The 21,177-nt window shown below is 33.7% G+C and overlaps 3 protein-coding genes across 7 annotated transcripts in view; all 3 read right to left on the reverse strand.

Moving 5' to 3' along the window:
* Positions 1-598: 598 nt before the first annotated feature.
* LOC115441110 (translation initiation factor eIF-2B subunit gamma) lies at positions 599-3,876 on the reverse strand. The gene is made up of 5 exons (XM_030165720.2): positions 3,733-3,876; positions 3,488-3,657; positions 2,326-3,152; positions 1,755-1,984; positions 599-1,536 (listed from the first exon to the last, which is right to left on the reverse strand). Exons 2-5 carry the CDS (start codon positions 3,645-3,647, stop codon positions 1,374-1,376), a joined length of 1,380 nt encoding a protein of 459 aa, XP_030021580.1. The 5' UTR covers positions 3,648-3,657; positions 3,733-3,876; the 3' UTR covers positions 599-1,373.
* A 1,064-nt stretch (positions 3,877-4,940) lies between these two features.
* LOC115441137 (myosin-11) lies at positions 4,941-10,174 on the reverse strand. 4 transcript variants are annotated; one of them, XM_030165760.2, is made up of 17 exons: positions 9,991-10,174; positions 9,274-9,738; positions 9,075-9,146; positions 8,793-8,856; positions 8,231-8,257; positions 8,100-8,138; positions 7,730-8,013; positions 7,247-7,455; positions 7,063-7,169; positions 6,869-6,981; positions 6,673-6,775; positions 6,485-6,597; positions 6,120-6,320; positions 5,654-6,018; positions 5,450-5,579; positions 5,279-5,372; positions 4,941-5,168 (listed from the first exon to the last, which is right to left on the reverse strand). In XM_030165760.2, exons 1-17 carry the CDS (start codon positions 10,057-10,059, stop codon positions 5,041-5,043), a joined length of 2,583 nt encoding a protein of 860 aa, XP_030021620.1. In that variant the 5' UTR covers positions 10,060-10,174; the 3' UTR covers positions 4,941-5,040. The 4 variants fall into 4 exon arrangements, with proteins under 4 accessions (XP_030021620.1, XP_030021619.1, XP_030021621.1 ...); XM_030165759.2 differs by having other exon boundaries at positions 7,730-8,028; XM_030165761.2 differs by lacking the exon at positions 9,075-9,146 and having other exon boundaries at positions 7,730-8,028.
* Positions 10,175-10,658: 484 nt separating this feature from the next.
* The window catches only part of LOC115441091 (mucin-5AC), a 48,216-nt gene continuing 37,697 nt past the window's right edge, over positions 10,659-21,177 (reverse strand). For both annotated transcript variants that reach the window (XM_030165691.2, XM_030165690.1), the window contains exons 3-7: positions 15,093-15,159; positions 14,540-14,607; positions 13,660-13,836; positions 13,066-13,408; positions 10,659-12,806 (exon numbers count right to left, since the gene is read on the reverse strand). In XM_030165691.2, coding sequence (XP_030021551.1) covers positions 11,266-12,806; positions 13,066-13,408; positions 13,660-13,836; positions 14,540-14,607; positions 15,093-15,159 — 2,196 coding nt within the window. In that variant the 3' untranslated portion in view covers positions 10,659-11,265. The remainder of the gene's footprint in view (positions 12,807-13,065; positions 13,409-13,659; positions 13,837-14,539; positions 14,608-15,092; positions 15,160-21,177) is intronic.

Below are 21,177 nucleotides of genomic sequence, written 5' to 3' on the forward strand. Positions count from 1 at the left end.
TAGATGTGTTGACATTTTTTTTAGAATGTATGAATAACGATAGAAGATTATTCACTTATAGCGTATCACATATTATATTTTTATTATTGTAATACGCTTAATTTATTAAAAATCAGTGATTTTGTTTTTGCAATTATAATTTCGCGCTAAAACGCGTTGTCACGTGAATTTATCCCTGTGTGACGTCATCGCACATATACATTTATTCGTGACAGTTGTGACACATAACCTGCCCCTTACAACGAAACAATTTGTTTGGATTTATATCTGCTAGTTGGTACGTTTTCCACAAGAATGAATGGACCAATTTATCGGTATTATCTAGCATATAAAAACTCGACAATAGATAATACCGATAAATTGTTCATTCATGTGCCAAAATCAAGATTTAAGAAAGAAGTGATTTACTTTAGCACGACGAGATTCAAAATATACATTGGATAAATCAATGATTTATTTTTGTGTAGATTAATTCAATGTAAGTTTAAAGTTCTATTTTGTGTTATAAATGTTGTTGTCACTTAAAAAATCAATGTTGTAATATACTTAAGTGTCAAATATAAAATGTGTGTTAAGGTTATGTTTTTTGTAACCTCGGTTTTTTCTAAGTTATGAGTGCATGCTATCTGTTGTTTTATGTTTCATGCAGTCGTTACTGTTAATGTCTTGTTTTGCATTTTGTAATGTTTATGTGCGATGACGTCACTAGCAATCGCTGCCGGCATCGCTTCGTTTTAGGCTCCGAGGATTACCGATCAAAAATTCAAAATTTGAATGACGAAAATAAAATATTTACAATACATTTAAAACAAAATTTTTTTTTGATAAATATATAATTGCCCACTATTCGTTCTCCTAGAGCAGTTTAATATTATTTGGTTACATCAGTCAAACAACGTATTACAACCGTGTTACAGTGCTTCTTTAACGACCATGAAATTAAATATGTATAGAAAAGTGGTATGGTAAGTATTTGTTATTTATTTATAAAAATTGTAGTCAGGTCATCGGGTATGCATGGGCATAAATAAAGTCAATTATAATAATAATAATATATATATATATATGTGTAAATGTTAGAGGTGTCTGGCCATCTTAATATGACTATATAAAAAGATCACCCTATGCAAACACTTCATAGCCACAAACGAGCCTGGCCACTACACACTTAGGAAATAATATTTACATTGAAACTATCTTCTATGCAATATACAATATTAAAATTAAGCATTAAAGATGTGTTAAGATCTCAACAAGATTGCTTTTGTAATTATTTAATCATTTTATAATTGTAATCCCAACATGGGCTGGCAATATTAAAGTTTCAACCTGAAGTTTATATTTAAATTAAGAGTTTTATAAGAATACTTTAATCATCCAAGTGTTATCATGTTATCAGTGGTCTCGGCATAGAGTTGATGGTTGCTTGAGCTTGAAGCTGGTACTAAATGGTGTGGCCCAATCAGACAGTGCTGTAGGGAGCATCCAGAGTCCACGGTTGCACCAGTGTACACCACACAGTCTTGTAGGACACATCTGAAATAAATTACATTTTATATAAAATTATTTTTATTGTTAAGTCTACTCTTGCATTTTGCTTTATGTCATAATTAAAGACATACTATGTAAATATATGGTATAAGTAACATTTCATTTAGAATTATAAACTCCTGGGCAACATTTTTATTTGTAATATTTTTGGTTTATTTTGCCATAGAACATAGAAATGACGTCATAGGAATATTTTCACTCACCCTTCTTTCACAGTGACATTGTTCATCAATATGCAATTTGTTAACCGCACTTTGTTTTCTATAGTACAGTTAGCACCTATAAAGGTGTTTTTAATTGAGGTTTTTTCACTGACCACACTTTTTTCTCCAACAGTACTGTTTTCATCAATTTGTTTGGTTTTCACTTCACTGTTGGGATGGAACCTTTCTGTTAGTGGTGTTCCAGTGAGTTCCTCCCATTTTGAGAGAATCTGAAAAGAGCATGAATTGCTTTAATACAAAATTTACACCAGCCTAACCTTTGTCTCATATGTCTTGTGTACTTTGGTACATACTACAGTACTATTAATGCAAGTAATTGTTTTTCACATATTTTGTTTAATTACCTACATGATATTATGCATAAAACTATATGTACAGAAATCAAACGCGAGAGGTTCATAAATTACAATATATACTAGCTTTATTCTGTAATCTTGTAAAATAGTTGGTTTAAACAACTATTGATATGTACTAAAATAATTGCGTTAGTTGCAGTTTTAAAATTTTTGCATCTTTTTAACTATGAGATATAAAAGTTCAAAATATTTACCTTATTATTAGACAAGAAAAATGATGACAAGGTGTTTACTCTAATACCAAATGTTTTTTTGTCAGGAATGTAAGCATAACATCTTAGTATGTCATTGTAAAACACTCCCTTAGAGCCTAACTTATGATCATTGTAGGATGACATCTCTTTTATTTTGCTCTCATAACCGCTTTCAACAGCAAAATCAAACAATTCTTGAGAAATATCTACATTTTTCTCAGATGTACCCTTCTTATCCACTGCATCTTTAGGTTTTGAAAGTTGCTTTTTTACTATGTACGGTATAAGTTCTCCCTTTACAGAAGTAAACTTATCTGTTTCTACAAGATAATTCACTATCCATTTTTTTAAAACATATACATGAGCGTCTAGCAGTCTGCTGTACATGCTAAGGGTGTTAAATTTCTTTGCAAGCAATCTCGGTATTGTGACTTGCTCCTCAAAGTCACTGGCGCTAGCTAGAAAGACTAGCCTTTCAGTTTCCTTATCAATGCATACTAAGTCCCTATCAGGCTTGGCTTTGGTTTTAGGTCCAGGCAGCTCTATCCATTCTTCAGGGCCATTGTTGAAGAATAAACTTGTGAGTGTTGCATCATACTTTCTATGGAGGTTTAACACATCATTAAGGTTAATGTTTGTTATTAAATCTCCAGAAACTACAAGCAAGTCAGTGGTAACTCTGTTGCTTATGTGTTTCAGAGAGTTTACGGTACCCCAATCTTCTTCAGAAGGAATGACAATCAATTCATACTTGATTTTTATAGGACATTTCTCTAATGCATTCAATATACTTGATTTATCTTCATCAAGAACAACCACCATTGTTTCTGAAATATGAAATAAATTCTTTTATTATTGTTTCACCAATAAAGGTTTTATTTCATATGATTGTTAAATTTTCATCACAATTAGTTAGAACTCCTTAATTACTGCAATTTCATGTATATTTTTTGATATTTATACAATTTTTTTTTTCAAGTTTTACGATGAAATTAAGTACGTGTGTTTATATGTCAGGTGAAGGATAAAATTTATACATATTTGTTCAGATTCTAAATTGATCACTTTTATTTTAGTTATAGCAGAAGAATTATGTCGTGGGATAACCCTATTTTGAAAACACCACGTAAACAAAATATGCAGTTTTAGAAACTTTAATTACCTTGCAAACCAATTTTTTCCAGCATATTCAATGAGTACCAGAGCACAGGATACGGTCCTACCGGTAATAGGCATTTCGACACGGATCCACCGACATCAGGCATGCGAGAACCTCGTCCAGCCGCCAAAATTACGGCTTGGAATTCCAATATTTTATGCATTTTGGTTAATCTGTAAAAATAATAACTAAATATAACCTTACTTCAATGCATTTACAATTTACTGATCTTAATTAATTAAATATACCTTCTAATATAATATAGAAGAAAATACGTTGTTCCAATGCTTATAGTCACCAATAATCTAATTAGAATTTATAAATATCTGCACATTTTAGTCCAATGTTCTTTTCAGAATTCAGTTGTCATTTCCATATGTCAATTGTCAGTTTTTTCAATTTATTTATTATAGCTCTGGATACGAGTCAATTGAGCCCGTCAATTGTCAGTTTCAGTAGTGTTGCAACTGTATTTTAGCTGAACCACCAATAAATGACTGCAAACCACTAGAAACCACTAAGAACCTAATTTTCTGCCTTTGTTTCTTGCCATAGTTCAATTTTATATTTATCTTGATTAGCGACTTTTCTATTTAGACTTGTAATAATAATTATAATTATTTTCAGGAACTTTATACTTTTACTTTTTTTATTTTACTCGACTATTATAATAGCTATATTCTGTAGCAAAAAGTCGATAATGTTTTATTAGTTTTACGTCTTCTACCCGCTAATTGTTTTAAGCCATCAACCACTAAACCAATATTTCTCCACTAAAAAGGGAGATTAAACCATCCGTTTTAGTGGTAAATCTACTATGTTGATAACACTGGAATACAGACGTCATATGCTATGGAGGGTTGTACCCTCCATAGCATATCCGAGTATATCTCGGCAAGGAGAATCATCTCTGTGTATGAAAAAGCATCAGTCTAAAAGCATTAAATTGGCGGCACCATAGTTAAATTTTAAAGATAGCGCCAAAAGTTATTTCGAGTTGGTAAGTGAATGTTTCATAAGTACTTAAGTTACTTTTAATAAATTATTTTGGACTACGTAAATAGTTGAGATTTTATTTTAGTATTGTAGTTCCATCAACTACACTAGTGATCAAAAATATCAAATTGTTGAATACAGAGGTGACAACTGTTAATTCCATGTTCAACGTTAGCGCTATTGCCTTACATAGTATATAATCTACTCTATGCGATTATTTATATGCTATCGTGGTGGGTACTTAGGTCGTAATTTTCTGCTTACCACTAGACACTTTATAAACTTGCCCCCATATAACATTGTGTTATTTGGCTTTATAACTGCTTTATAGAATAGTTATAGTATGTTTGCTGTTCCGAAAATAGTGGTTAAATGCAGCATTAGTTTGCGAGCGCTTACGATAGCGAAATGTATGATGTGAATAGAGTTTATGCGATGTATTTTAATAAACAACCCATAATTTACATTCGATCAAGTATATTTTAGAAAATGGTTGAAATAAAATTTTAATAACAAAAATAAACATATTTAAACATTACGTAAATACCCTAAGCATTAAATCAAAAGTCTTCATCCAGAGGTGGTGGGGGAGTGACGGATATTTGTTCCATTGACGGAGGTCTGAAATCCTCCATTGGACGAAAGTCGGATGGAGTCATATTGGAAGAAGTTTCGGGATGTTCTGGAACTGAGATAATATATTAATATTATGTAGATATATATATCATTGTAAAATCTTTATACTTAGTTAAAGGGTAATCACAGCAGTACATTTTTATGGAGGTTAAAGTTACTTACCCTGTGCAGCTTCAGAAGGCTCAGGGGTTGCAAGAATATGTTCATTGCATGGCAAACATGGAATTTTTGTTTTACTTTCATCAATCTTGTTCATCTGTATAAATATATGTATATATGTATATTAGACATAAAAATCATGTCGCAAATGTTGTAAGTAGTTTTATTTAATACCTTCCTATCTGTGCCAAGCCCGGTAGAAGGTTGCCGTAACGGACTTATTATCATGCCAGGAGGTGATCGACTAATAGTATTGTTAATCAGAGTGTGCGATCCACCACAATATCTTTGACAGACGTGTGATCTACAAAAAATATGATTTTAAACAAATAATGTTAAAAAACACGATTAGATATTTATTTCGCGGTTTTATCTTACTTTATGTGTCTAGGATGGGGCAGCGGATATCCTGGGTAACATAATCCATGATCACCATCTTCTTTTGGTTTACTAGCTTCAGCTCCTATGGTGGGTGGTCTAGTCGCTTGCATGGCAGGCAATGCCGGCACCGTCCTATTCTCTTCAACATCCATCCAGGCAGGAGTAGCGCAGGACAAACATGCAGCATCGCGGTGTAATTTTCTTGTAATAGCGGCTGCGCGAGGTTCACCCACGATTTCAAACATTGCATGCATTCTGCTTTTTAACATGTCAAGATACTTTGTAATCTCATTTTGCAATGACACTAGTTGAATCAAGTCCGCTTTATCGTTAAGCTCCCTTAAAAGGTCATCAATGGCTTTCTAAAAACATATTTTCTTATAAGTACGTACTACGTATTACAATATTAAATTATGTCATAACTTTATGAAAGTAAAGAATTAAGCATGCGCAAATTACTCACTTGCCACAAAATTTCTTGATTATTAAACTTGTCATAAGCAGCTCCTATACGTTTCTCAAAATCTCCACGGACGGCGTCAAACTGTTGTAAAGACACTAATCCATTTAAGGCCCCAATTCCAGCTTTATCACGAAGAGCGTCAGTCACTTCTTCCCGATCTGACTTTGTTTCTCGTAATTTTTCTATTTGCTTCCATAAATCCTTGCAATTATAATAAGAACGTTATTCCAAATCCAAATGTACTTGTTTTAAATTTATGTTAATAAATTTAATTATTTTTATAAATATAAAATTATGATATAAGACTATAAAAATTTAAAAAAACAAAGGTAAGTTTCAAAAGTTTTAAAAATATGATTAGGTACTTCTAAATCATGAGATAAAGCCTGTTGATTATCCTTTAATTCTTTTTGACTAATTAATGAGTTATCTAAATCTTGTTGAAGATTGGTGAAATGTCCGTTAAGTTCTGCAACAGCTGTAAAGAGGTATGTAAATATGTCATAAAGCATTAATATATTAATTTCTAAAATATATGTACATATATACATACCAGTGGTATCGCTGCCTGCATTGGCTAGTTGTTCTGCCATGTTTTCCAATCCAGTTTCTAGGTCATGTTGCATTTGTGTTAATTGTTCTTGATAGTTTGTCATCTGAAAACATAAATTATATTATATAATATGATGTATAGAATATGCATAGGTACTAACTACTAACTCATTGGAAGATTATTGATAACAAATTACCTGAGACGATAGACCGGTGTCTAAAGCTGTTATTTGGTCGGCATATTCTGAGACCAAAATTTCTAAATCATCCATTCGGCTCCCAAGATTTAAGGAAGCTTCTAATTTTTGCTCTGTTAATATTGTTTAAATCTTAGTTTAGTTTGTATACAAAAATTATAAATTGCAAACTCTACCAGGTTAATCTTGCTTACCCATTCTGGTCGCTATTTTAAATGCGTTATCTGCATTAGCAGTACTACGTGTGGTGATTCCTGTGATCGTTTTTTTTATTTCATCATACAATTCTTGCATAGCTGAACTATAATGAAAAAAAAAGGCATAATATTATAAGTTTACTTCAAAATAAATGGCACTTAAAAAATCGATGACCCTTACTCTAATTCTTCGTAGGTAACAAAATCAATCAGTTGCGAAGGCTTATCTGAAGGCAATATCTCAGGTGAAGGTTCCACAACCGGTGGTGGACTTGGCAATACGGGAATCTCTATTAACTCTTGCGATGGATGTGCACCTTTTTTTGATTTAGGAGATGCAAGTGGCTTGTCGGTCGGCCCTCGTATTCCCAAAAGTAATTGGGTTTCAATCTAAAATTATTTTATGGCGATAAGAAATCATAATATATAGATACATATTTGACAATGCAGCGTTTGTGTGATTTTTTTTCCGACACAACATATTATACACATCATAATAATAAAAAATTTAGTCTATCTTTGTATAAAATTTTATTCCAAATCATTCAGTGTCTTATATTTTACTTCTAAGAAACATTTAAACAAACATTTTCACAGTCTTTTACATTTATAATAATAGGGGGTTTAATAATATTATGTGGTAATAATAATACTATGCTCATACGTCATTTTCGCTTCCAGTCAATTCTATTCCCGTTTTCTTTGCAAGTTCCGTGACCAACAATAACATTTGATTGAGAGTTTTTTCGGCCGCTTCTAGCCGAGCTGCAAGTTGAAGAGCGGCCATAGCGTCAGCAAGCGACGCATTTTTTCGTAGCTCTTGCATAAGTTCAATGTTTTCGGGAAAACTTGGTAAACCGATTGGCTTGAATTTTGCCATTAGTTCTTGAACTGTTGCTGCTAATTCCGCGAATTGTTCTTGTGTAACGACGGACAACCTAGGAGTCCCTGATGAACGTTTGCCTGTTCAAGTTTTAAAATGAATTGTATAACTATAAACATAAGGGTTTAATATAATTTAGGTCCAGACTTACCGGATTTTGCCTGGCCGTCTTTAGTTGGGACTCTCTCAACTATAAAGTAAATGAGTAACATTACGTTAATATGTAAAAATGTGTTTGTATAATAATATTTTCTTACATTTTATGTTCCTGTTAATCCTTACCTATGAGCAGTTTTTCGTATTGAGCTTCTGTGAATAGACATAAATATGTTATTACCAAATCATAGACTAAATTTACTTAATGCTCATATAAATAATCAGAGGCGTTGTTTGGGTTCTTCCCACCCAAGATTCGGAGCGGACTCAATTTTTCCCGCCCCAAACAAGTCACCGGGCGAGAGAACAAAAAGGCCACTCAATAAAACAAAATAAAAGTCAGTATTTTTATTTACGCATTTTGCCGCCCTTCTAAAAGTGCTGCCCGAGGCGGACCAAAACAACCGTCCCAAATTGTGCTACTTCACCTCTAATGATTTAATGTAACTTAGTGATTTTTGTGAATATGTTTGTTCAGTAGCTATAAAATCATGAACTGCTAAAGGGATTTGAATGCAAATATAGCAGAGCGGTACGGACAGAATAGGTAAACAGTTGGATTGACTTACAGACATCTTTTTATCCCGGAATGTGCCTTAATGTAAGAAGAGTTGCTAGCAAAAGTTACAATGAATGTACATTCATAGGTATAAATTTTAGCATGAAATAGTTTTCATTAAGTACATACCCACTGAATCGAGTGACGCCATAGGAGTCGGTGTCCGTTCTCCTACTTCACGTGACTGTGCTCTCTAAATTAATTTTAAAGATGAATTAGTTATTATTATGTTAGAAAACTGTTTTGATGGTATATTGATTTTCTTATAGCAAATGTTTCAAAGAAACTGCACTTACCAAATCGCCGTCACAGTAAAAATAAAATTAAAAATAAAGTAGTATTAATGCAGCCAGCAGCAAAACTAGAAAAAAAAGAAAAACACAAATAATACAACTCTAATGAGACTTGAACCTGGTGGATCACTCGTAGCTCCCGTTCTCTTTGTTCTTCGATCATTTCCAGAAGCTTTTGATAATCCTGTGACTGTTGAATACATGTCATCATCAACGATAATTTATAACTAATTATCATAATTTTCTAGCCTAGTTTATCTAAAAATAATGGATTAATTGTAAAATACGCTAGTTATAATTTTACATTTTACACATACAGATTTTTTGGTTGTTTTATCCTTATCCGAAGCCGACTTATCCGTAGAAGTTAGGGTGGACGATTTTTCCGTGGTTGATTTATCAGTGGATTTAGCAGAACTAGACTTGTCAGTGGAAGTTTTATCCGAGCTAGATTTGCCCGTAGAAGTAGTAGTTTCAGTCGTCGTTCGATCAGTCGTTGATTTAGTTGAACTTGATTTATCTTTAGATCTCTCAGACGAGGTTTTATCGGATGAAGACACTGGTTCGTGAGCACTTTTTGCATGTTTGCCTTCCTTTCTCGAACCTTTTGTTTTCTTTTTTTGCATAGCGTGCAATTTGACTTCAGTGACGGAGAGGCTAGAACTAGAAGATATTGGTAATCCCGTACCCATCTCTAGTTTAACTCGTCTCTCTAAAACTCTTAGTTGTCTTGCAAGTAAGAATAATATAGTTTGTAAAAGCTTGTGATTTACAATGTTCACCTAAAAAAATATAATCGTAATTATAAACACTACCTTACTGATATTGGCTCTAGCAGATGCGTATTTGATCAAGTTTGTGCAAAACTTTGTTTAGATCTGTTTAACTCTATTATGCCTAGGGTTGAACTTTCCTAGGGAATTTTTTGAAACATAATTATTAGTTACAGTCGATACACAAATAACCTTTCGTTATTTGTGTATTGACATTCTAATGTGTACTTAATAAACATTTTCTATCATCTAGTAACTTACATCGGTATCCCCAAATGCAGTGTCTATCATTTCTCCGATACTCATAATACTCGTGTTAGAACTCGACATTGTTAAAAAATGTTTTAATTGTTATAGTTTATATAATTTACAAAACATAAATATGATTGACTTCCATAGAAAATGTCTGCTCAGTGACAATCTCGATGGATCATTTCAAAATTAATCAATACGTCAAAATGGGCAAAATGTTGTTTTATTTTATTAAACAGAGGTGTAGGTTTTATTTTATTAAACAAATTAAAATGTTTACATAAAAATCATTTTAATTCACAGACGTATATTTAATTTGATATATTTGTAATTTAATAGAAGGCTATGTAATTATCATATAATATAAGGATTAAGTAATCTTGGTGTGAGGTATTTTGGTAATTAATAAACCTGCTACGTTTGTTTGCATTGTTTTTAGAAGTAGATTGTATTAGGAAATCGGAAAGCCCTCTGCTCGAACATATATTTAAGTGCTGCTAAACTAGTCACCCAGCGAACTCAGGTATTTTCTTTAAGATCTCTAAATAGTACCGAATTTGAATTCGAATTTGAATTATGCATGTGAAGGCTAGGTCCACAAGGACGGTGACCGAAAAGGAAATTCAAATTAATTATTTCATAAATCTTATTTCTAAAAATAAATTAAAAATCAACAATTTCTTATGGATAATGTATATTTTGTAGATATTTACATTTCGTTTATAAATATCGTTATGTACTTAATTATGAAGGTCTATCAACATTGCAAAAATTGTATAATAGTAGAAAAATACAAAAAAAAAGTATTTACAATGATTTATTTTTTAAGAAACATACTGTTACATATAAATATTTTATTATTCTATAGCCCTCTTCAATCAAAAATTTTAAATAGGAAGGTGACAAAATGTCTCTAAATAATTTAAGTTTCTTTAAATATAATAATCTAGAGTGCGTTTTTAATTATAATATTAATGTACATGATAATATTACGATTTCCAAGTTTATCACGACATATTCTGTAGTCTGTAATTAATACAAATATACAATTTCAGTCATATGGCGTCTAATTGAAGAGAGCTCATTATTTAATTATCCCACCAATCACATCGACATTATGACATAATTTAACACCGATATTTTCTTAGTTGTTTAAATCAATTCAGAAGTCCTCCTTTCGTAATAAGGTCATTTTTGTTCAGCGAATAATTATTATTGAAATTTTCTAACTACCTAGTATGGAAATGTCTACTTAGTTTAATTTATTAATAAAATGAGCTAATGTTAGGCACGAATCCGACAGTCAGTGGCGCGTGAGGAAGCGCAGGCTGACGCCTCGAGGGGCGGCGGGGGCGGCGGCGAGGCTGCAGGCGCGGAGACCGCCGCGAGGGCCGGCGCGGGCGCTAGGGGAGCCGTATCCGCACCCTCTTTTTGACTAGAGGTTGTTTGCGCTGCAGGCGCTGACGTCGGCTTAGGTTGCTCTGTGCGACCAGCCTTTGATTTATCCCTGGGCGTTCTCAACTCAACTAATTTATAAACAGATTGTTTCTCCTGTGTTTGTAATTTATTTAAGTGTTGAGGCACCAGCACTGCGAGAGGAGGCACTGGCGGGATATATGCGTGAGGTTCGTAGTTATCGTCGACGTAGTCATTTGGGTTCCACGTGACTGTCGTTACTATGTGCGAAGGTGTTGTTGACGCACCTTCTGTTGTGGTAGCACGAGATGTTACTGGAGAACTTGCAACTGTCGGACTCTCCGATGATAAATCTGGTGAAACTGTTGTGGTAGCTGGGATTGTAAATATCCTCCTATTCCTATTTGATCTTGTCTTCCGTCGTTTTTGTAGTTTTGGCACGTCGAGGAAGAATGGATCAAATATAAGATCAGATTCTTTGTAATCATCGTAGTTAATCGGTACAATTGGTTTTACAGCCTTAACTACATTGCCAACAGTGTAATTCAGTCTTTTCCCGTTACTATCACTGACGGATGCGCTAGCAGTGACGATGACTCGAGGGGGACTTTTTAATTTAATTGGAGGACGTTCAGTTACTGCTACTTGAGCTACGGATCGCGCTGATAATGAAGATTCGTTTTCGGGTTCAGGGTCTTCACTTCGTTTTCGGTCGTAGTAATACGGATTGAACGGTAAAGGTCTTTGTGCTGGCAAAGACGACGGATAAGGCTGCTGTCGGTTATTCACGGATGTTTCTTGGCGTTCGGAAGGTTGTGAAGTAGGACCAGGGCGAAGAATTTGATCCCTGGGGTCAAGAGTTGTGGGTCGGAATGGTGCTGGTTGTGGACGCTGCACGAAAGGTGTCGGTCTTGGTGCCGCCGGTCTCGGTGCAGTTCTAGATGATTCATATTGAAAATGGTCAAACTGATGTGGAGGCGCATGTGTTATATAAACTCCGTCGGCAGGGCGAAAGCTTTGGAAAGAAATTGCTTCTGACCCTGGTCCTCGATGGCGATAGATGAATTCTTGTGGCGAAAGAAGAGTAGGGTCTAGTGACGGAATTGAAGATACTGAAGGTGCCAATAGCGCAGAGGGTGCCGATGGTGCTGATGGTGGTAAAGACGCAGACGCCGATGGTAGCACTGGAGATATCACTGGCGAAGGCGAAGATATCAAGTGGGGCACAGGGGATTGATACCGCGACACGGTTGATGAATAAACAACAGTTGTTGTTGGCGGCCGTTTGGTTGTAGTGGTTGTTGTAGTAGTGAACAATTTTTTTGTAGTAGTGACGGGTGCCTGAGTGGTTGTTGGAGCATGTGAGTAATCTTCATACTCTCCATCAGCTTCATCTTCTTCTTGGTATTCTGAAATTAAATATGCGAACACTATATGAATTATAACGCAATGGTTGAAATATATACTAAAATAACAGCTTATTACATACTTGAATTAGTATTAAAAAACAAAATTCACCATATTCATAAGAAATCAATAATTGTACGCATCAATTGTGTGTACAATTAAAAAATGTAAAATAATTAAATAGCTTTTTTCAATTCATTAATATTTTTTTTAATCTATGTTCTGAATCTGTTAGTATATTTGAAATATGTTAAATATTACCTATAGTAAGTTCTTCATTGTGTGTCAATGGAGAGCTGGTAGTGGAAGCAGGATGTTTGGGAACATCTTTTTTGATTTCTTGTACAGGGTCCTCAGTGGAGTCAGCAACGTCTTGGGATGGTCCTTGAGATTTATCATTGGTTGTGGTGGAGGCGATGTCCACCGATGGATCACTTTCTTGCTCGTGCTTAGATTTTGTCTGAGGTTGTTCATTTGTAGGCTTAGGTTGATCAGGTTGTATTATGGGTGGAGCTGTGCTACCATATAATTCTAAGTTTAAACTGTAAAACTTTTCCGACTTTGTACAATCTACTTCGTCGACTCTCTCGCACACTCTAGTTTCCTGTAATGACATTTAAAAAAAAATTTACTCCAATATAAGAATGATAGTTTTTATCGTTGCCTATGGCAGAGGATACTCTTTACGCTTGAATATTTATTTGTTTATCATATTAAATTTACAGAAATATAAAAAAGTAATATTACATTTTGTTTTGTTTTAGTATAGTGCGTGATATTCTCTATTAAATACTTTAAACTGTATTATGTATTTTTAAATAAAAAGTTTGTAAAATTATCTGTTAACACGATTACCTGATCAAAGACAGTGCCGTTGAGACAAAGGAACTTGATATCCATGGGCTCATCTTGCTGACCCACTGTGCATACATGGAACATTTGACATGACGTCTCCAGATCGGCGTAGTATCCGCCGATCACCTTGCCGGCACATGTGAAATTTGTCTCCGGCAGGTTGTCAAAGTCCAAGTACTGAAAAATACATATTGTTTATAAGAAAGATGGTCATGATAAAAACTATTGGTATATTACAATAACCTTGGCAATACCGTGTGCATGGCATCCACGTAGCGACCTCGCAAATTAAATCAGTCTTTATTGACATTGATGAGATGCACATGGCTTGCGCTGTACATGGTCATTAAAACAATTTGCGATCCACTGCTACTGATCTCTCGAGAGCTGATCCACACTGAATAGTAAGGATTTTGTGCCTTTATGCGTTAGTGACAATAAGGTTATTATCAATGGTCATTTAGTTATTTTATTAGTATTGCAGCACAATACCACACATTTACAACAGGGTATTGCAAAACGTGATTAAGATGAACTCAGCTACAAGTTTTATTTCTTAGAATTGGTGATATTGTTCTACAGTTTAGCACTTTGAATCGCCATATAGTGGTAAAAAAAACACAAGTAGGGTTTTTATTATTGTAATGTTCTTATAAATTTGTGACGTAATGGAAAAACAGGTAACCAGATTGCGTTTGAATCCGGCACTGTTGTCACAAACATGTTTCCTATAGTGCCGGATAATAAATTAATTAATATTCTTTTTATTGTAAATATAGTACTTAAAATATAACATTTAAGTACTCTATTTATTATAAAAAAATCTGTTATAGGCCTTTTAGTACATAAATGATATAAATAAATTAAAAAAAATACTTACTCCTGGTTGAATGGACCGTGATATTCGAAATTCGTTCTGGAATATAAATATTAGCAACCACAGCCATACTGAAAAGTAGAGAAGATCAATATTATAGTTTTGGGTAGTATGCTGGATATTAATGTTATTTATTCTATAGTCTGCATTCAGATTCGACGGCCATGCATAACAAAGAAGTAGAGCAGTAGAGCAAATTCGTAACAAAAAATAATATTAAATGTAGAAATGTTTTTTTAATGCATAAGAGGACTGAATAAAGAACATTATAATGATGCTTTATTTTTTTTGTTTATGCCAGTGTACAATATTATTGGCGTTAACTTATATATTGAGACGGAAACATGCGGTGGCTATAATACGAGAGTAAACTTTGCGAATTACTCTAAGAGTAAGTAAATGTAAGAATTATGTAGGTAAAGGGTAATTTTTTATAGCATATTGCTTAATTTATTTTGAAGTAAGTAAGTTTTATAATTAAATCCACCTGCTGGGACCTTGTTAGAGTTTTTTACTTTTATAATTAGAATACACTGTTTAAATGAGCGATGTAAACCTTGTAAGGCAGAGGCGGAGCGCACAACAAGCGCACCGCCGGCTGATATCCGAGCTTGCCGCCGCATCTGAAACAGGAAAACATTCACATCAACAAAGGACTCTCAGTTAACCAAATTACATTTTTAATAATACCTTATCATGACCTACACAGATGAACAATAGATCGGCCGAGAGTTCACACGTGCATCACGGAACAATGATGTTGCGATATTTTACAATAAAATATCTTCAGTGAACTGACCTAATACGTCTCATCCGAATTACATAACAATTATAAAAGAACGACGGTACATTTCACTCGAATATAAGATTAATGTATAAAAGGAAAGAACATTATAATACGTATCTATGTTGTGACCCACAAACGTAATAGCTGGTTTTAATCAGAACTTTTACACTTAAATATTTCTCCGCACTTTACTATTTTTATAGACAAAATTCTTGGTATTTTAATAGAAATATTTTTTGTGTAGCCTTATGTAGTCGTAACCATTAAACGAGGCTAATACTACGAAGTACTATCATGTGTTAAATGCTATTAGTATAAACGTATGACTTTCTTTCATTTGTAGCATCAATGTGTGTTTTTATATCGATCGAAAAACTTTGGCGTGTTTATCGCGTGTATAGCTAATAGTAGTTTTTGTATTCCCTCCCGCATTTCATAGCGACAAGCGGTGATTGTTGTTAGGAAAGGAGTGCAAAAACGACCGTATACGTGTGACGAATAGGCCGAAAGTGCGCGGTTAGAGGTTTCGCTTACGACGTGATACTTCGCATTTGAAAGTATTTTATCGGGGCAGACATCGGATTACTGATGTCGACTTATTTATTCTTTGAGAACAACGACCAATGAATTTGTTGCAACGTAGAATAAAAAATGTTTACTTCAAAGCTGACCTAATAAAAAGCAGCTGTTGAAGTAGTTGCAATTACACTCATGAAATTGCTTTCCTAAGATCAAGATTTATTGCTTGAAAACGCTGTTTACACAGATTAGTTGAAATATGCGAATATAGTTGATGTTTTTACTTTTTAAAAGCGGATCAGATTTATATTTCGTAATATGTCGATCTTTTATTCTAATGAGAATACCTTTAGGACACATTAAATATTAATAGTACCATCACATATAATTCAGTTTATGAAACATTACGTTACTCACTATGTTATAAATAAACAATAACATAAAACATATCAATGTACCCACAGTAGCTAACAACTTCACTAGCATGTTATTGTTTTAAAACGTTGTATGGTTTCATCATGAGGCTGTGTTTAGTTATTGGATAACGTGAAAGCTGTTGCAATGATTACTTGTTGTGTCAGATTGTCCTGAGGCGTGGCTTATGTTCGATCAATGGTCAGTGGACCGGTACAAAACTAGACCGCTGAGCGACATATTATGTACTAAGTTACGAACAGTCTGTAAACGGAAATTTTGTATCAAGAACAGTACACAACTTTAATAAATATTAGAACGAATTTAAATCTAAAAAACGTCGATATAACTTTTAAAGAAAATAAACTTTCGGGGGATACCCTCTATCGTACCACTGTTCATTATATTTCTTGGAATTTATATTTAAACAAAAACTACTCGCTAATAGCTGATATCATCAGTGTATTTTAAGGTGGAATTTGATTGCTTAAAGTTTGCCAAATGACCTTGGCAGCCCAATCAAACATGAAATCTACATAATGTATATGTACACTGCGGTAAATACTTGACATTATGATAATATGGTTAACTTCGCGTTTACGTTTGCAGGTTTTATTTTATAATTATATACATTTTTTATTTTGTAGCAACAGGAACATCTTTTGGTTCTTTTTTAGGATGCAGTAATGCTAGTTATGGTAATAATGATAGTCACCTTAGCTATTAAGTGCTGATTGACTGTTTATAGTTTTTACCATAAACAAAATGTTAATAGTTTGAGACAGACATGTCTGTATGTTCAAACGTCGTTTATTCGTACTCTAATATAAAAATAAAACACAACACATATCTTGTGTTAGAAATATATGTACAGTTATTATATAACAATAACTAATTTAGGTACCATCCTTTTCACTTCTTACGCGACAAAAACTGCGCATACGCGTCCCAATATAACGGAGTGCGAGCCTTTTGCACATCACCACGCCGCGCCATATGTACCCGACGCAACCGTTATGTAATGGCACGGCCAGACTTTACCGACACGCTATGGCGATCTCTGAAGTATCATTCACTTATATTAGTATTTCACAAATATTGGAAGTGGTCCAGATAGAGGTGTTAAAAATGGCGTTAGTTATAGCCTACATTTTTTTAACGTAATACAAAAAGAAAATAATACAAAATACATCTATTACAAAATACTTCCCGTCAAATAATACGAAACTTGACTAGTAGTCAAATTCAATTCAGATACAATCTTTTAATATGATAATAAGGCAACGAAATGTCATATTGTGCCAACAATCGAAAGATATCCAGGAAGATAGTCATGACGAAGAAAAGAATGTTTTACAAAAGATTGTTTCATAACCAAGGCCTTTGATCGACAGTTTTGACCGCTTTGGCAATGTCAAAATTGTTTTAGAGGTCTTGTTGCAGTGAATGCAATTGAGGTCACACTTTATTATGAAATAGGTTTGACAAATAAGGAATAAACATGAATAAATCGGGCAGCAGATAGATCATGCGATACACGTAACAGAAACGCGAACAATGGCCCGCCTACTCGCCAAAGGCAAATAAAGTTAATATTTTGTGACCTATGTAGACACGCTTTACGAATTTTATTGCTGTTGTACAGCTATTAAGTGTCAATTCGATCTTAACATAACTTTTGATTCACGAGCTGATTATCCTTTCAAGTAATTCGTCATTTGAATAATCAAACTTGTAGAAGCATGAAGGGTGTTCAATGCACTCAATAATAGATCTTTAGTAAATCAGCTGTTCATATTTCGAAACTGTATTCAGAGATTAAAATGTTAGCAATACATGGCAGGTCGCGAAAGTTCAAAGAACCCTATTAGTTCTCGCAATGTATCGTGTGTGCCGTATGGTTTTAATTAATAGAGAACTTTATACACCTATGAGATATTGTAAAATAAGGACAAATATGTCCCTTAACAGTGTTTGTAACGTACGAAAAATAAATTCACTTTAAAATTCAATACAGCCATTAGTTGAGATCGTATCAAATGTTTACTACAGTGCTTCCAAATTATAGCGCGATGGCCACGCCGACAAACAGGAAAACAGGAAATTTTATATTCAGATGTGATAAAAATTCAAGTACCGATCCTTGTTATGGAGTGTATTGAGCTGTACCAATATGAATTTACTACGTGACTTATTGTTTCTTTTGAGAAAGGTCATCTATATAGTAGTAAGGAAAATTTGGTGAGTTAAAACTAGAAATCGCTAGCTCACTATAATCTATGTTATATTTTTTTGTACAAATTGAGTTGTAAAGATTCTGTAACATTTTCAGTAAAATAATCTAATATTCCCGAAAGCGAAATAAAGGAGGAATCGTGAATTATTGTCTTTTTTAACTTGTACCAACATAATAATTTGTAATTTTTTTTTTCCAACAGAAATAAATATTAACATAACACCTTTAATAGTCAGCCAGCGACATGAGATGGATATTTATAAACTATTTTAAGAGCCACGAAGGGCGTAATATTACAAGAATGCAATACTAGCTAATGACAAGCATGATAATGGGCCGAGGCGTTGTTCGTAAATTACCTGAATACGGTTATTGACCTGTGACGAACAAATAGTGCGTATCCTGGATGTCTACGGAGGAATGTGGGATTAAGGTCGAACAACACACACTTATGTGGAGTTTGTGTGCGGCAATGTTTTCGTTACGGACGTCATTTGTGTTATAATTCGTACGCTTAAGCGGAGCCAAAGAGAATTATAATATATATGGAAAAGCGGAGCTGTCGTAATGAAATAATATCTGTCACAGTTTAAATGAAAATCATATTTCACAGCCATAAAGTATGCGTTTTGGTTGCCAGCTTTTGTAATAATATGTTTAGTGCAAGGTAAATCATGTCTGGAGATGATGGATTTCGGGCCATCACTACAGTTCAAATGCAGTTAAGTGGACGTTGATGGATATGGTTGTAATGCGATAATTTCGTGTCTTGTTTTATATTTAGTACATATTATTTCATATTTGTTCAAACTTATAACGATTTTTAGAACACATTATCGTAATCAGCATAAATTATCAAATCTTCTAACCCATAATTTAAGTTTTTTACGAAAATTCTTGATATTTGCGAGGTCATTATAAACGAAATTATGATTAGTCATGTTAGGTGGGGTTTATACGTATACAAAAGTGTATAAATACTGTGGATTTAATTAAAACAGAATGCTGGCACGTTGTGAAACTAAATGAGGTTTTAAACATAATTCGCTTATTACTTGACGTGTAGGTATTACGTATTAGTGGCAGACAGACGACCGCCCCCGTCGCATACCGAGACGCTTCCTCTGTCATTCATAAGTTTTTTGATTGTTTATTCTTCAATTTACGAGAGGAATAAATTTTTTTAAGAGAATCATTACGATTTACAGCAGTGTCAAATCGTTTGTTTGGTTTGTTTGTTCTACATGCATCGTATTTTAAAGTTAATCTTAATAGAAAACATTCACCTTATACGTCAATGTTCAACATACAAGTTTCAATCAGATGTTATAATGCCTTTTTGAATAGGGTGATATGGTAATCTTTGGGGGATTCATATGTTCAGCAAAGGACATCATGAGGAATGATCATTATCATTATTCCGGCACAGCGATTGCAATTCATATTGTCTATTGGTTATCCTCGTATTGAAGTTTCATTGCAAGTACCAGATCAACGCTGTCAATTCTCGGGTTTCGGAAAGCAACTATTGATTTGCGTAAACATCGGACTTGTAGCTAAGAAAGGTGTGTTGACTTGTTTATTTTATCCTTACTAGTGGTATGTTAAATATATTTAGTTAGCTTTACAGTTGGCATTTATGTTGTGGCGGTTTATTTCAACAGAAAAGTTCCCATGCGAAGGAGGTGCTTATATAATATTTTTGTAGATGACCGCGTCACCTGCAGACTTTTGACCTCAGCGAGAAACTAGTTGGACGGATGTCCCAGTCCTATTCTATGATTATACATTCCCAGCATAAATATTTCATAGAAGCGTGAGATAAAACATACATTCTTAAAACTTTGGTATTTCATGATTGAATTCTGTCACGAGGTGATCAAGTGTTATTAATATGCTGATTTATTTACTCATTATTACATTGATAATGTCTTAATTTTATGTAATGGTTTCGCTTCTAAGAATAATATGATTGTATGTATATTAGCAATCTATCAGTCATATAAGTTTACCTCATATTTTTAAATATAATTCTTGTTTTATTAACGACATTGTTCTAAAAAATGTTAATTTATTCAAATTAAAAGCAATTAAGTTTAAAATTTATTACTTACACATCACGAAAAACCATTTTCATCCGTAACGAAACTATAATATCGGCGCACTGGAATGTAGTACTGACGTAATTCTGATTCGATTACATCAAATCATCAGGATTATGGTTACGCATTGCCTAATTTAGAATAGAGCTAACCTACTGGACGCCTGTCTTCATATATTATTTTAATTCTCCATAACGGTGTTATGACGGCAAATTATATGAATTGTTTTAACTTTCGACATAGCTAACAGATGCCGTCCGTAATATAATTATGCAATAGTTACACTTCTTACGTGTTATGTCTTAGAACTGTTTACTAGGGTGACTATGCTTATAATTGAATACGGTTCGCTTATTTTGTCAGTTAGATGTGTGATGACTTTACAGCCTTTCCCATAACCTTTTTGTTTCGTGGTCACATGCAAATGTCTGATGTAAGTCTCTACCTTTTGATGACTGTATAAAGATATGTTAATAAATACATAAGTACCATTAAGATATGTTTATGATAGGACTCGGATAATATAGTCTGTATGATACGTCAAAATAAACCGGACACACTTTTTCATCAGCTTCCATTCATT

Source organism: Manduca sexta, chromosome 26, assembly GCF_014839805.1.
Source record: "Manduca sexta isolate Smith_Timp_Sample1 chromosome 26, JHU_Msex_v1.0, whole genome shotgun sequence".
Classification (NCBI taxonomy): Eukaryota; Metazoa; Arthropoda; class Insecta; order Lepidoptera; family Sphingidae; genus Manduca; species Manduca sexta.

What these genes read in the sequence shown, in the direction of transcription:
- LOC115441110 (XM_030165720.2), bottom strand. Translation starts at nt 3,647, where the DNA reads ATGCATAAAATATTGGAATTCCAAGCCGTAATTTTGGCGGCTGGACGA. An exon ending in TTTTCTTGTCTAATAATAAG is followed by an intron (nt 1,985 to 2,325) that starts GTAAATATTTTG and finishes TGCTCTTTTCAG; the next exon opens with ATTCTCTCAAAATGGGAGGA. An exon ending in AATGTCACTGTGAAAGAAGG is followed by an intron (nt 1,537 to 1,754) that starts GTGAGTGAAAAT and finishes AATTTATTTCAG; the next exon opens with ATGTGTCCTACAAGACTGTG.
- LOC115441137 (XM_030165759.2), bottom strand. Translation starts at nt 10,059, where the DNA reads ATGTCGAGTTCTAACACGAGTATTATGAGTATCGGAGAAATGATAGAC. An exon ending in ACACCGGTCTATCGTCTCAG is followed by an intron (nt 6,776 to 6,868) that starts GTAATTTGTTAT and finishes TTATGTTTTCAG; the next exon opens with ATGACAAACTATCAAGAACA. An exon ending in GGCTTGGCACAGATAGGAAG is followed by an intron (nt 5,373 to 5,449) that starts GTATTAAATAAA and finishes ATATTTATACAG; the next exon opens with ATGAACAAGATTGATGAAAG.